This window comes from Mugil cephalus, chromosome 1 (assembly GCF_022458985.1).
Source record: "Mugil cephalus isolate CIBA_MC_2020 chromosome 1, CIBA_Mcephalus_1.1, whole genome shotgun sequence".
Taxonomy (NCBI): Eukaryota; Metazoa; Chordata; class Actinopteri; order Mugiliformes; family Mugilidae; genus Mugil; species Mugil cephalus.
Window position 1 is genome coordinate 9760508 of NC_061770.1, and position 16164 is coordinate 9776671.

Consider the following 16164-nt stretch of genomic DNA (forward strand, 5'->3'; position numbering starts at 1 on the left):
CAAGACGGTCTGCCTCAATTTTCATTGAGATTGAGCTATTGTTACCTGATATAGTCCTCCCTTAAAAAATGACCCCATAGGTCTTTTTTTGTTTGTTTGTTTTTTGTTTTTTTTTGTGCAAGCTAATTCACCCAATGCTGCTATTGGTCATATTTGGAATGCAGAGACCAACATCGCTGAGGTTGAAAGACTTGCAATATGCCCTTCACTAGGTTAGGTTTATTGTATTTTGTGCTGCCTCAGTTACCAGACTATTCCTCCCAAGGTTATTTAATTTTGTTAAAAGGCCTGACCTGGTGGTGTAACACGACATTCTTCAAAGCAAAAGTGTTTTACGTTGATTTTCCTGCAGCGGGTAGTCAGGTCTGGCCGTGGAACTAATGGCTCTGATACAAGAGGAGTGTAAGTCCGTGTCCTCTCTGTCCGTCCTCGCTGTTCGCCCTCGGAGTGCAGGAGATAAAATGCTTGAGCACATATCCATGAATGTTAATTTCATTGGTCTGGCTTGGTCTGATATGAGGGACAAACAGGATAAAATTCACATTGCCCTCGGATGTAAGTAGAAGTCAGCGCACCACAACTACAGTAAGCTATAACAGAGAGTTGTGAGACTGTGACTGCTATTTTATTGAACAACCCACTCATTTTCAGACGTGTGGTGAGTGAAAGCATTTCAGAGTCATTTTTCTCAATTTTCTCAATAACTCTAATAATGTTTGTGCAATAGTTCAGTTCCCAGCTCAGTGTGTTTTCACTAGATGTTCGTCATTGCTAACATCAGCCTCAGTTATTTTAGCATCATATATCTCAAGATGTATAAACTGGTCCTGGCCCCTGAATAATATAAGCTCGTGCTTCCTGCTGTCAGCCTCAATTTGAATAATTTATATGCAGCAATAAATAGAAGCAGATTCTCTGGCACCAACTTGGAGAATTGGCACTTGAGAAATAGGAAATTCCTCTTTTTGCCCCTCGTGTCACCGTGACTTGAATAAAATAAACAGCAGAAGTCTTTTCTTGTTATGATTGTCATCTTTCTCTGCTTTCTGAATCGAGGCCTCACACGGTCACTCATCACTCCGTTGGCAGGCTGCTTTCAGCCGCACTTGTCACACTGTGATTTCTGGAACCGATAAGAGCTCTGATTGAACATTTGTTTGGCCCTCCGGAAACAGCGCTGGAGAGCGGCTCGCAGTTGTTCATCTTGTTTCTTTCTACATTTGAACACCTATCAAATACAGCTCTCTCGGTCTGTGGGCTGCAGCAGAATGACATCAGTAAAAAAAAAAAGAAAAGAAAAAAAAGTCATAAATATTGTCAATATCTTTTCTAAAATAACAGATTTTGGTGTGAAAAGCCTGAATCTGTCATTTTATGAAATTAAAAAAAATGTGAAAATACTGTAGTTACTAATGAGTGTTTCTAATTAGAATATATGACAAGTTGTTATAAAATCATAATTCACACATCATTACACTTTGATCAATATACAGTATGCAAATGTAATCATTTACAGTATGTTGATATTATGTTTCAACTTGCTTCATCTTTACGTTGAGTAGTTATTTCTAAAATGTATCTTTATAGCATATTGTATTAAAGTTCTGCTCCTATGCACTAATACAGTCAATCCTTTAGGGACTTTAAAGTACGCATGAAATCAAATTTTACATTTAAGTGTTTTTATATGTCGGGCGCTATACATCATATACACCCACACCAATAGCTCTGTCCTTTAAAGGGAATACGTAAAAATGTCAAATAACACTCTCCAGTTGTTTCAGGGGGACTTGTTTTCAGGGGAAAAATTGCCTTCAGGCATTATTTATTGGCATATTCATACATAAATTCATACTCCGCTGCTTGTAAGAATAATATATATTTTCGGGGTCTCCTTTCCCCTCATTGAAAAATCCTACATCTATAAATATAGTTCATTGCAGCTGCATCAGCAGACGTTTTTACAATACACTTGTCTAAGTGACACACTAAATCTTTTTTTTTTTTAACCCAAATACGTAATAATATCACAAACTGACCTTGTGTATATTGTTTTTACCTTCTGCATATGAATGAGACAACAGCATTTTAGTGATATATATATAGCACGTCTGTACTGTGAAGGTTATTGCTGTGATGTTGTATGAGTGTAATTTATTCTATTCTTTCTACTCAGTGTATTCAGCTCAGCCACCCTCTGGAATAAATCATTCTTAACTATCAGCATTGCAGATGTAAACAAACCCCTACAACTTTCACCAACTTTCATGCAAATTGAGGGTCCTGCAAAACAAAACCGGTTTCAACTTCCTTGACCGTGTCTGCTGTCATGGCAGATGTTGGTTTTGATACCATAACATTTTAGGGAGGTCAGAGCTGTTTGAGGTTCAGCGTTTGGCCAAAAGAGCCCTTGAACCTGGGTGAAGTTAAATCAAACCAAATATCTGGCTGTGCTCCTCTACTTCCTGAGCTACATCCAACTTTAGATGCTTTTTTGAGACTGGGACTTTATTGGCTCTGCATGGTGTTTGATATAAAACAGTTCTTTTGTAATGTGATGCAACAAACCTTATTACCCATTCAGGCTGTAATACTTTGTTTCTTAGGGTTGTTTTCTGGCAACTGAAGTCATGTTTATTCGTGAATTGTTTTTCAAATGTCTCCAAAAACATGAGAACTGTGTCTTCAACCCTTCGATGAGTAGATATCCGTGTGACAGTGTGGTGCAGGTGGGAACCAAGTCGCTGACGCTCCTAACAACAGCGTTTTCCTGCTGTGTTTCAGGGACTGTGTGTGCAGCCTAAATGACGAAGTGGAACTTGTTTAAGCATCAGACAACGCCCATGGTCGCAGCTAAGCCAACGGGGGCCAGTGCCTTGACTGAGACTCCAGCCTCCGTCGCATTAGTCTCCGCTGACAACTCCACCGAGCCAGTCAACAAGAACGATGCCTTCGACGAGATCAAAAACAAGTTCCTGAATGAAATCGTCAAGATCCCACGTGAGTGCCGGGCAAAAGCCCCAAACCATCTCCAGATCAACCAACTTTTATTGATGTGACTTTAAGCAATGATTTTGGAATTAGATTTTCACTTTTGCTGCAGGCATTGGCAGCCTCATAATGTCTTTATTCAGTATTGATCACTGGCTGCTCTTCCTAATGGTGGAGAGATCTAATTTTCACCCAATCTAATTGCTAACCTACCACCTTGTACTGAATGTATTTGGCCCGGGACTTGCCGTGAAGTAGGCTGAACGATCGGCTGGTCAAATGCCAAAGTATTTGCTTTTCTCCTCTGAATGTGCCATCTCTACATTGGTTTGTATATCCTCCTCAGTGCCGTCCTGGGCCATCATTGCCATTGCCGTGGTCGCTGCTTTACTCATTCTAACATGCTGCTTCTGCATCATCAAGAAATGCTGTTGCAAGAAGAAGAAGAACAAGAAGGGCAAGAAGGGGAAGGGTGACATGGGGATGAAGAACATGAAAGGGGGAGAGGTATGTTCCACTGCGGGAGGTCATGTGTTTTGCACTGTATACGAAGCCAGGCCAACCATTAATAACTTTGACACGTTTATAAACCTGTTAACCTGTAAATGCTGTCAGGATAATTCGATTCAGCTAATTTATCACATTCAACTTTTTTTTAATTTAGATATGTATTCGATTTGTGATGTCTAACCCGGTCAAGTGTATTCTCTGCAGGTGTTGGTTACATTATTTATCCACCATGACTATTATTTATTTTATTTCTCTCTTTCTTTCTTTTTTTATGTATTTGTCATGACTGTTATTGTTGCTCTTTCTCTTGTGCTTTGGGATTTGAGTGGAAAATGACAGGACCCTATTCAGTATCTATTCAGCCCAACCATTGTGTTTCTCGCCATCATAAAAGAGTCATTATGAAAATTAGTAGTTAGCGCGAGCACTGTTGTTTAGGGCCTGTAATTATTATTTTTCACACACATGACTGATGATTTGACGAAGTACGATAAGAGTACATCTAAAAGTTGGTTATTTATAACGGCCCTGCCGCACGAGATATGATTGTGCTCATGAGGAGGCCCCTCTGTCTGTCATTTTCCTCACTCCCCACAGTGTAGCTGACTGCATTTGCTGTGATTACACTTCTTTGGTGTCTGCTGTGAGTTCAATCTCTGCCTTTGTCTCTGCTCTCCTCCTTCCTGCTTTGTGTCTTATGTGTGCTCCGTGTATCTTGACTGTGGTGGACTTCTCTGCCTACGGTAGGTCTGATAGCACGCGGCGCCCCTCTCTGGCCGCTCTGAGTAAGCGCAGACCAGGGCGGGGGTTGGGGTGGGAGCGGTGGTGGTGGTGGTGGTGGTGGTGTTGGGGGAGGGCTGGGCTTGGAGGGGTTGGATTGCAGTGATGATGACTATGAGTGCTATGGCTTCCTTAGTTTTTTGCAAGCTTAGGTGCTGCGGGTGCTTGAGGACTCTATGGGAGCGATTAAGCTGCTTCGCAAGATCCACTGAAACTGATATGCCGCACCAACTGCTATGTCTTGAATACCCAGAGACTGCTATTATTTTTGGCAAAAAACAACAGAGCCAGTATCTGTTTAAGTGTCGATGGTTTGAAATGAACATGAAACTCATCCTACGGTTGAGCCTTTGAATGACCGAGTGCACTGAGCAACTCACTAGAGATCACTAACATGCATGTGCAAGGGCTAAGCTGGATATTTGTCAAATAATAGCGAAATAAACTTTACCTAACTGCGAGCTTAGAGCGTGCTTCCACCGTGACAAACCTCGATTGTGCGGCACGGCCGAAAAAACTGACGCCCAGCGAACAACCACTCTCCAGATTGACATTGACCCGGGTGTAGAAATCACACGGCGTACCCCGGATGTGCAAACACGCTCCAAGTTCCACGGCAGATAAAGCTGTTTGTATCAATTGACAAAGACCAGCATATGCCCTTGCAGTAGGTACCATTGAATGGCCACAACTTGACTTGAGAGTAACTTTCCTGGATGAACCATGCTGCTGACATACTAAGGTGACAGTCATTGATGCCCTCTTTCTCCCTCCTGAAGCACTCGGGTCTCACTGAAGAGAAATGGAGGGCCAGAATGTTTGCCCGCATTTGCAGTCAACTGCAGAGGCCTGATTTCAGTCGATCCCAAAGCTAAGGCCACAATCAGCTCCTGAATTATATTTAATAATTTAAGCTCCGTGGTGAGCTCGCATTTGACGACACGGAGTTGACCGAAGGGCATTCATTCCGACACACCATGTCTTCATCTTTGAACCCCCACTGGAAGTTTGAGAAGAACTGGAAAATTCTCAATGTAGCATGATCCCCTCATGGATGTGCACACATCACACAGAAATATCTGGGCCCAGAAGAGGAGAAAAAAACAAAACAAAAACAAAACGTTTGCCTCTCTTTAGAAACCATGAGATAATCCATTTACATTTGCCATCAGAAATAAACTCGGATCCTGCATTGTGTGGCCTGGCATGCTCGAATGAAAAGCATTTACCGCAATAGACATAGAGAATGCCACATAAAAGGATACTGTGTAAGTGTGCGTGTCTGCGTGAGTGTGTGTGAGAAAGAGAGAGAGATATAAAGAGAGGGAGAGAGTTTTTAAGCATGCATGAGAGTCTGCATGTAAACAAATGCGTGTGTGGTGGGGGTGCGATGGTGTGTGCATTACCTGTGTGTGCGTGTATGCCCTGTTCCTCTTCCAGCTCATCAGTGAGCGGCTGGACGCTCCAGTCTTACGAAGACGTCAGTGGAAAAGTAGTCCGTACCGAGATATAATCCAGCATCTTACAGTAAACAGACGTTTACTTTAATATTCATATCAGCGCAAATTGCTCTCACTCGATTAGTCTCTCGCCTCCGAAGACATGAAACACTCTGCGCGTGCTGTGAAGGCAAGATGGACGATAACACAAAGATTTCATTTATCTCCTCCGTTGTGTCCTGATTATTTCAGGAGCAGTCAAGTGTCAGTGATCTGCTGATATTTGTTTGTGGGCGTACGATCCAGAGTCGCAGTAACACACGGCAACTTGGAAAAATCTGGATTTCCTTCGGAGTTAATCGTTAAATCTTAAATCGGCGATTCACTTATTTAGAGCAGCCAGCACAGAAGCCTATCGACAGCACAACTGTAAACACATTAATGAGACTTTTGGATGTCAGGGGGAGATAACCAGCCGACATTAACATAGTCTGGCTTGTGTTAAAGCTGTTTGTCAGACTGCTTACATGATCAGGTAACAGCGCGCGAGCGTTATCAGACAAATTCCATCTGCAGTTTTTAGCGAGGTTGAAAGCTTTTCAAGTGAAGTGTCAGGATTCACTGCGTCAGTGGTTTGATGAAATCACATCCACGCCTCGTAGCTCTGTCCTTCACTTCCTCTCAGCGAGGACACTCGGCCTGGACTGGAAGTACTATACAAGGAGTGGACAAAATAACAAGGACGCTAAGCACTGTAGTGTAATGCAGTAGCTCTGTAATAAAGCGTCGACTTTAAATATCCCGTAATATTATTTAGTCGTCTTACCTTGACTCATCTTTGCTGATCCTGCCCTTTTCTGTGTGGGACATTTTTAGACTTTTTAACAACCTAATATGACTCATTTGGGATGAGTCGTATTCGTGTAGATGCCTGTGTGGCTGCAGTGCAGTTCCTTTCCTCTTAACCTTGTGTTGTTTTGTCCACTCTCTGTAATATCACTATCACTGGCAACAACACAAGTGATTCAGATCCATTTTGCGTATTTAGCGTATTTTCACAAGTGCAAAACAGACTTCCAGAGGTTTTTACAACACTTTCATAGATGATTGCACTGAAATGTCAGGTGTTCCTACTTTTCTGTCCACTCCCTGTATATTGATTGTTTTTTTCCCCTGTTGTTTCTCTCTTTGATCTCACTCTTTCTCTGTGTCTCTGCATCCTTACCACAGTAACATAAGGGTTCTATTGAAATGGCATTTCTAAAACATTTTCAGTTGAGGAGAAATTCCCTGCCTCGCACTTTAGCAGATTTATCGCCCTTCTAACATTCACGCATACAAAAAAAAAGAAAAGAAAACAGCAAATGGTGTCACCCAAGGAATAGTGAAATCAAGTCAGGTTGCAACCGTGGTCATCGATGAACAGATTGCACTAGTACACTGGGGTAAGTGGCAGGTAGGTGCTGTGACTAACCCGGCTGCTGGGACCCCAGGTTTGGTGTTCAGCACAGCTGCCACCGCAGGATCTGTCCGCTCACTGCTCTCTCCGCTGCCTGTCCCCCTTCTGTCACTGCAGAAACCTCAGGACGACGACGATGAAGAAGACGATGTGGAACCTGGGCTCACGGGAGACGAGAAAGAGGAAGAGGTCAAGGAGAAGGAAAAGCTGGGGAAGCTGCAGTACTCCATCGACTATGACTTCCAGGAGAACAAGGCGAGTCCTCGAAGAGATTAGTTTGGTTCAGGATTATAAACCAGGAGCATGCAGCAACGGTTTTGGACTGGTATTTCTTTGTCGAATGTTAAAATTCATTGTCATTGTCTATTAATCTCGTAACTCCTTATTTTCCAGCTGGCTGTGGGAATCCTGCAAGCAGCTGATCTGCTCTCCATGGACAGCGGTGGCACCTCGGACCCCTACGTCAAGGTCTTTGTCCTCCCTGACAAAAAGAAGAAGTTTGACACAAAGGTTCACAAGAAAACTCTCAATCCTGTCTTCAATGAGACCTTCACCTTTAAGGTAAGCTTAAAAAAAGTCATGATCACCTTTTACTTATTACTTATTAAAGCAACACACACGTCAAGACATTTGATGCGTAGGCAGGTCCTGTTAAAGGTGCCCTGCTGCTCCTGCTCTCCTCTTCCTTGCAGGGCTTAGCAGGTACTTAGTTTCTGATTTCTTTTACTCCAACACTTCTGGCCAACAGTGATAAAAAGGAGCAGACATATTGAAGGTGTCTGACAAGGAGAGGGTGATAGAGAATCAAATTAAAGGAGAGGGCCACCTCCGGTGCACCTTGCCTGCTGACACAGCTCTATAAAAACAATTCAAACAGCTTTACCTCGTCAAAGGGAGGCAGCTGTGCTGAAGCAGCATGTTATGGAGCCAGACGACTCTAAGCTCCGGGTCAAAGTCACAGCCAATAATATCCGATATGACTGATTTTACACATATTTTTCCATAAAATAACATAAATGTGCGGCAAAATTTGCAGCAGGATTTGTTAGAAACGACATACTGTAAGTGAGTAAAATTGGATCGGCTGCTGTGTTTCAGATACCGTTCCAAGAGATGGGAGGGAAGACTCTGGTTATGTCTGTGTACGACTTTGATCGCTTCTCCAAACATGATGTCATTGGAGAGATTAAAATACCCATGAACACCCTGGACCTGGCAAAGCCAATTGAGGAGTGGAGAGACCTGGACAGCGCAGATCAAGAGGAGGTAAGGAGAGCGAGAGCCTGTAGCTGTACTTACCGTGGTCCATTCAGTCACAAACATAGTCTTTTTATTTAGCATCAGCAGAAGGCTATATAATAATCGATGTATATGAAGAATGTAGATATTTCCAGTCAACGTATTCAACTCTACAAAGGTAGTTTGCTGAGTTGGAATAGATTGTACATGTGTATCTGTACGCATCAAGTGTATACAGAGCGTGTACAGCATACATGCACAGACTGAAAGGCAATGATAAGACAGCCGCTGAATAAAGGCGACTCGTAACCAGAAAATACTGAGATTCTCACGGGCGTCATTCAAGAGCAGAAGCATCCTTATCAAATATAGTAGAGAACCTTTTTCATATGACCTCAAACATATCTGTAGTTTTGCCTCTGCAATTTCTTTCTGTGTATCAGCTGACGTAAAGGATATGCTGTACAATATATTTGTGACGTTACTCTACATGCTGCAGATATCTTATTCACAAAAAAAAAAAAAGATTCCTGCTGGTTTAAGAGAAGTAACAGCACTGTGAATTACTGGTGCTGACTGACCGTGTATATTTACAGTGTTATATAAGACACAGTGTATTTGAGTGATGGAGCAGAGAGAAGATTTAGTTTCTGCTTCAGATCTCCTTTAACTTTCTCTTCTCTTGCCTCCTCCTCCTCCTCCTCCTCCTCCTTCTCGCAGCCAGAGAAGCTGGGTGACATTTGCATCTCCCTGCGTTACGTCCCCACTGCTGGCAAACTCACCATCTGTATTCTGGAGGCTAAGAACCTGAAGAAAATGGACGTGGGTGGACTGTCAGGTGGGCTGCTTTATCTTTTACCCAGAAGGGAGCGTCAGACAATCACATTTACTCATCATTGTTTTGCGTTTAATGATATTATAGTCCTACTTTTCTGGATAAAATTACCCTTGCTGCAAGACCTGAGTGTATTACGGAGTGCCATCTGAGCACAGCCATTAAGTCGGTCGCGCTCTGCTCACGTGCTGACGCTGCAGTACCCACCATGCAGCAGCTCACGCTCCTCCCGGCTTCAGCATTGGCCCCATCTGTTGGTGCATCACAGCACTGCGACCCAAACGTGCGTGTGCAAGGTATGCTTATCAGCCAATCACGTTTCTGGACTGTTCCTCTCTCCAGATCCCTACGTGAAAATTAACCTGCTGCAGAACGGGAAGAGGCTGAAGAAGAAGAAGACAACAGTGAAGAAGAACACTTTGAATCCCTACTACAATGAGTCCTTCAGCTTTGAGATTCCTCTTGAGCAAATGCAGGTAAGAACGTGGAGTGAAAAGAAGCACTGTACCGCATAGTGTGACATTATTAAGAAGCAACATTTCCTCATAGAAATACAGATTAATTACAGTGAAAAAGTAAATATAAGCTCGCTACATATGTGGCCTCAGATAGACTAGATAAGTTATAATTATATGCACATAAAATTCAAAAAATATACAAACACCACTGTCTACTTATGTTCATTTTTTTTATGTTATGGCATGGTATATTTCCAATAAATCTAGCTGTATTCACAGCTGAGATATAGTTATAATAAATATATAATACTACTTCCAGTCTGCAGCTCTTCATAATAAGGTATTTAATATATAAACCACTGAATACAAGATTCTGCCTCTTGCACATAAAGATAAATTAATGAGAAAAATAGTGTGCCCCAGTTTTAAATACACCGGGGAGTTTTGTTACAACTTTGTTTACACTGGTATGAGTTGGTTCTCATCCTGCAGTTGAGCGATTACTGAGAAGGCGTCCCAACATTTGCACACTTTTGTTATTCTCACCATATTTAAGCCTATTTTTCAGCAATGGTTTGACATTTTGGTGACTCACTCACCTCCTTTCCAAGTGTTGGATATGCAGTTGGCTGCTGAAAACAATTACTTAGCTTAGCTTAGTACAAAGCCGTGCAGTTATGTCAGCACAATCAGGTTGCCAGGCAACCAGGTGAAACATCACATTTTTACAGTGATTAAAAACATTAAGCTAGGAACGAAGCAGTCACAAAAATAAATGGCTGAAAATCATCTACTATCAAGAGAGACAGAAACATCTGCTTTATCAATTCCTGCGCAGATCTGGCATAACATTACGACCGCTGACAGGAGAAGTTAATAACATTGATCATCTTGCGACATTTCAATGTTCTGCTGGGAAACTTTTGGACCTGGTGTTCATTCATGTGGATGTTACTTAAACATGAACCCCCACCCCATAGCAATGACACCCCTTGATGGTAGCAGCCTTCCCCAGCAGGATGCAGCTTGACACAGACACACACACAAAAATGGTTTAACTTAGAAAATATGAAGAACAGCACAAGGTGTTGACCTGGCCTCCAAATTCACTAGATCCCAAACTGATCAAGTATCTGTGGGATGATCCACAGAGACCCCTCCCCTCAACCCATAGGACCCATAGGACCCAAAGACCCCCACAACTACACAATGTTAGGCAAGTAAAAAAGATTACAAAGAAACAAAGATAAGTTAAATTATTGGTTTTATTTGGAGCGTTTCAAAATGTAGATTGTAACCCAGCCATCTAAGCTGATTAATGTATAAACGGTTATTTCTGTTGGCTATATGAAGCGGAAAACTTTAGTCTCTGAAGTGCACTGATAAGTGTGAGCATGGATGAGCACAAGTTATCGATACGCTTTATCTGAACCCCGATGAATCCAGCTTGTATGGAGAAATGTGACCATCTCTATTTTTCTAACCGCCGCTGACATTTGGCGCCACGCAGCTCTCACTGCAAGTTGTGAACCACAGTTCTCAGAACATCATTGTAATCCCTTTTCCTGTGTTTTCCCAGAAAATCCAAGCTGTGATCACAGTGCTGGATTACGACAAGATTGGCAAGAACGATGCCATTGGGAAGATCTGGGTGGGAAGCAAGTCCACGGGGGCCGGGCTGAAACACTGGTCCGACATGCTGGCCAACCCCCGCCGCCCCATCGCCCAGTGGCATCCACTGCAGCCAGAGGAAGAGGTGGATGCCGCCCTCGCAGCCCTGAATGCCAAGAAGTAAACTCCCACCACCTCCACACCTTCCCACCCATGCATTCCCCACCATTTCCCACATATCAGTGTATATTCCAGAAGAATACCCCCAACTGTACATCTTCTCCCTCCACCACCTCCCCTCTCCTACTGCCACCTTTCAAAAAGATCCATAGATACCATTCGACATGATGGGAAACAATACTTACAAAAAAAAAAAGCCTCATGTTATATGAAATCATGTCACAGAAAAAAAAAAAGAAGTTACAGGATGGACAGATACTCCGTTGATTTCCTTTAGATCTATTTTTGTATTGGGGTTGTGGTTCCATTAATAAGAATACAGAGTAGACTATGTAGAAGAGTAAGAGTGCTGTATGGAAATGTGGTGATAGAGGGGATAAAAACATACACATTCATATTGTACTTCCCACCCCTTCCCTTTAGTGACACAGTTTGCTTAGAATAGCGCTTAATAATAAAATGCTTTATACTGCCATATGATAGAGAAATAACACAAGCAGGTCCATTCCTTAGGTGTCTTGTGCACCATGTTCCAACACCTGCCAGTTATCATACTAGATGATTCTGTTGGTTTGAAGTACATTCCTAGAGTTGGGTAGCAAAGTAGGGATAGGGCACATGTCCAGTTACCCACAAACGCACTGCCTTTTTTTGATTGGTTAACCTTCCGCCCATCGTCTCAGGAAAACTGAGAGGAAACTGAAGCTCCATGCCTTTTTTTTCTAAACGGGTCGTTATTATTCAAATACACCACTGGATGAGAGGGAGAAGTGTCGGATCCAGACACAGCTGGGCCCTTCGGTGACCTAAGGCTCACGTAGTGTTCCATGAAATGGTGCGTCAGGTGTGTAAGAGAGAGAGAGCGAGAGAGAGAGAAAGAGAGAAAAATGGATTTTCAATTTAAAAAAAGTAAAAAACAAAAAAAGGGTATTTCTGTATTTTTTGACTGTCATCTCAACAACAAAAAGTGTGGAAATATCAGAGCGGGTACAACACAGACTGATCCCAACCGCCAGTGACATGATATTTACAAGGCGTCGATTACTGCCTGCTTCCACCTCCACTTCCAACGCCTCTGATTCTGTATCTCACTTGTTCAGTGCTACTGCCATTAGTCATGGACTTGACACAAGGGTTTTACTTCAAAGGAATCCCTATAACCGTCTTACAGTCATAAAGGAGACAAGCCTTCCAAGTAACAAAATAAGCAATTTTCAACTACCAGGGACGCCTTCCAGTTAACGGTGTTGTTCTCTTCATTTCTATTTTTTCTGTCTCTTCTTTTCCTTTTAATTATCCACTTGTATTTGTTTTTCTTATTTGATGCTTTTATTCCTTGAGCACTTTAAATCAAAATATTACGTTTAAGTACACTCAGAAACCAGAGCTTTAATTATTTGTGTGAGGAACAATTGCTGGTTTAAAAAAAAGGAAAAAAAAGAGCAAAGAGTCGTTGTTCTTGTTTGTTTTCGGCCTCAGCTTTTTGTGTGTGCGTTTTAATTGCTTAGATATTCCATTTCTCACCTGATTGCAAGGATGTGGTCTGGAAGAAGGTTCTGATCCATGTGTATTTTATACACAGCTTACCAAACTGTTGAATTTAATTGCACTAATGGGTGTTATTCTGTTCTGTGGCAATTTGACAATTTGATCTATGTAGTTATTTGTTTATTTTTGATAAAAAAAAATGTTGCGCGATTGAATTTTTACTGCACATGTGGCATGCCAGACAGGTCTCCTCATACATAAACACATTTAAAGTCCGATGCTGCTCCCTGGCTTCTTCACAGAATGTATCAGGTTCGGTGTAGAGAGCCAAAGATGTGCCCGATGAAGCTCTGTCATGCTAGCGTCTGTAGTTGAATTCAAGTTGGTTACAAAAGTTCCTAAAACTACCTGAAACAAAAATGTTCCTGAAATATTATTTTAAAATAAACAACAATAGCCCTGTTTCCACCACAGGAACTTCCTCTATAACCAGCGCCCTTTGTAGATACTTGGTGCATCTCCACTGCTGGAACTTTTCATAGACGCTAGCAACTTTTGTGGGTACTACTGCTGGGACAAGGGTCTACATTACCTTCCAGAAAGTCCATCTCTTTCCAGCATTGAAAAGCAGTAAATCAAGAGCAGTGAAGCTTGGATGCTGTTCGTGCTAACTGTCGCTGCACAAATAAAAGCGCCTTCTGCTTTACTCCCACCTACTGGAGTGGAGTGGAATGGAGGATGTTGTTTCATAGGTTCATAGCACAAAAATTAAGTCTGTAAAATGACTCTCTAATTTCTGAAATCTTCACAAAATTTAAGACCGTGATGAAAACCCAGAACACCAACAGTCTAAGTAAAAAACGGTTTGTGGGACTAAAGGTTACGCACGTTACAAAGAAAAGTGGCTTTTCTTTCTTGACCCAGAAGTTTTGGCTTCTCTTTGGCTCTCTATATTTGTAAATTCAAATTCTGTTGAAGAGAAATTGAATAAATTGGCAAAGGCTTACTCGTTAGTTAAAGTTCTGATGTGCGTTGAGTGTGGACCCCGGTGTACCTCCTTGCTGGTCAAGCTGTTCAAATCAGTGCTGTCTGAGAGCTCCAACAGCAAAAACTACCCGCTGACTGTGTGCGTGGGTCTCGGGCGACCCTTTAGACATCCACACAGCTTTTCCGGGGAACTTAATGAATGTTGGCTCTTGTATCTATCTCTCTGCTGGACTTTCTTTCTTTCTTTCTTTTTATAACCATCGTAGACCGACTTTCTGTTTGTCATCTCGTGTCATTTTTTTTTCTTCAGTTAATGAAGCAACACTTAAAGAAAAGGCAACATGGAAGCAATCAAGCAACCCATTGGTGTGTAGTTTTGCCTATATACATAGTTCATACACGGTGATATTGCATGTTTATACAAACTACTGTACATAAGAGCATGTTTTAGAGACAAAGCAAAAATATCTCGTGTACGTAAATGGGTGTCATTTGTCATTTTAATAACACGACGAAGGGAAAAAAAAAAGATGCACTGTATATTTTCTAAATGAAACAAATGTGTATTTATTTTCCATGAGGGTCATTGGAGAGAATGTCATACAAATATTAAGAGTACTATTACTAATAAGAACCTTTCCACGCCTGAAATTCTTAAGCAAGTGTGTCGTCCAGTACCGTGTGTGAGTTCATGTAGGATGAAAATGTAGCCGCATGCTTGCTATCTAACTCCTTGTGATCTAATTTCTGTTTTTAATTTGATGCCATTTATGTGCCATTAATTTTGTTTCAGCACTTATCTGAGATTATTTTACTGCTGTTGCTTTTTTTAAACAAAAAGAAAAAAAGAGGAATTTTTAACTTTTAATGTTTTGGATAAGGGATCTCCAAGTCTGTAAGGACTATTTTCTAACGCCAGATTTGAGACTGTGTTATTCTGAAAATGACTGAACAGTTACATGATCTGTAGGTGGACTGTAGGTGTTTGTGCCAGTGCTGACCCTGAGTGGAATACGTTGGGTCATATCTTTATATAAAAACGCATTTCCAGGGGCCAAAATATGAATAATCCAATTCCAGTGAACACAGATGACTTGGAATCCCTTCTTCTCTCTGTCTTTACTTGGAGGTTTTTATTTATCTCTTCTATTTAAATGACCTGAAACACTTCACTCTCGGCTGTGTCTCTTTTACTGTGTTTTATGATTATACAATATGTGTATACGTGTATACAAGATAAATGAATAAGATAAAACTAAAGCCATAAAACTCAAGCACTAACTCTTTAGAGCTCAGCTGAGTAGCTAGAGTTTATTTATGAAAAAAAAAATCAAAAATGTCTTCATTTTCCTTGGCCAGTGTTTCTCTTTTACATTCCTTTCAAAGGGTCTTTTTTTCATCAAGAGGGCAAAATCCATTTTACTGTATACGTGAGAACAGTTGTGAGTTTAGTAGAGTGAGTGTGTCTTTTTCTACTTTCAGAGCTGTTGATGTCCTTGTTTCATAGACGTAGCTGATTTTACAGTATTGTGATTAGTAACGTATATGCCTCGTTTTGATAGTATAAATAATAGACATAAGATCACAATAGGTTCTCAGTAATATTGCTAAAATTACACACATACACACACACACACACACACACACACACATATATATATGTGTCTATATGAGAGTGTGTTCTATTCTTGGGCTGAGTGCAATTTATGAACCAAACTGGGCCACTCTTTGAGTTTCTCTTCTTCCAGTTTAGCAGAAGAATGTACTAGTGACTACATGTACAATCAATAACACGCTCCTGGTAGTTTGTGGTTCACGGATATTTTTGTTTATTTATTTGTTAGCAAACTGCTCAAGCAGCAAAAGGTTAAAGTGAAAAGAGAGAAACTTAAAACAGTGAAACTCAAGTTGTAAGCCTGAATCCCTCCCATAGAACTATGCATCTGATTTTTACACGTATTTGTTTTATGTCATCCACATGAAACAGAGCTAAGGAAACTGTTCCAAGTTTTGCAAAATATGCAAATTTGCTTTAGTGCCAAGATCTAGATGAGACTGTATGTTTGGTTGAATGCTAAATGCACAGCTGAACAGATATCTGACTTAGCGTAGCAGGAAGGCTGGAAAACAAGGAGAAAGAGCTAGCTTGACTAGCTAGCTCCTGTCTAAATGTGAAAACAGCACCTC

At 41.4% G+C, this 16164-nt stretch overlaps 1 protein-coding gene across 7 annotated transcripts in view; it reads left to right on the forward strand.

The window, feature by feature from the left end:
* Positions 1–15149, forward strand: part of LOC125011451 (synaptotagmin-2-like) — a 55926-nt gene extending 40777 nt beyond the window's left edge. For 6 of the 7 annotated variants that reach the window (XM_047590693.1, XM_047590716.1, XM_047590677.1 and 3 more), the window contains 8 exons: positions 2785–3000; positions 3338–3498; positions 7297–7434; positions 7573–7740; positions 8278–8445; positions 9139–9256; positions 9596–9729; positions 11291–15149. In XM_047590693.1, coding sequence (XP_047446649.1) covers positions 2805–3000; positions 3338–3498; positions 7297–7434; positions 7573–7740; positions 8278–8445; positions 9139–9256; positions 9596–9729; positions 11291–11506 — 1299 coding nt within the window. In that variant the 5' untranslated portion in view covers positions 2785–2804 and the 3' untranslated portion in view covers positions 11507–15149. The remainder of the gene's footprint in view (positions 1–2784; positions 3001–3337; positions 3499–7296; positions 7435–7572; positions 7741–8277; positions 8446–9138; positions 9257–9595; positions 9730–11290) is intronic. The other variant, XM_047590725.1, reaches the window with a different exon arrangement.
* The last annotated feature ends 1015 nt before the right edge of the window (positions 15150–16164 follow it).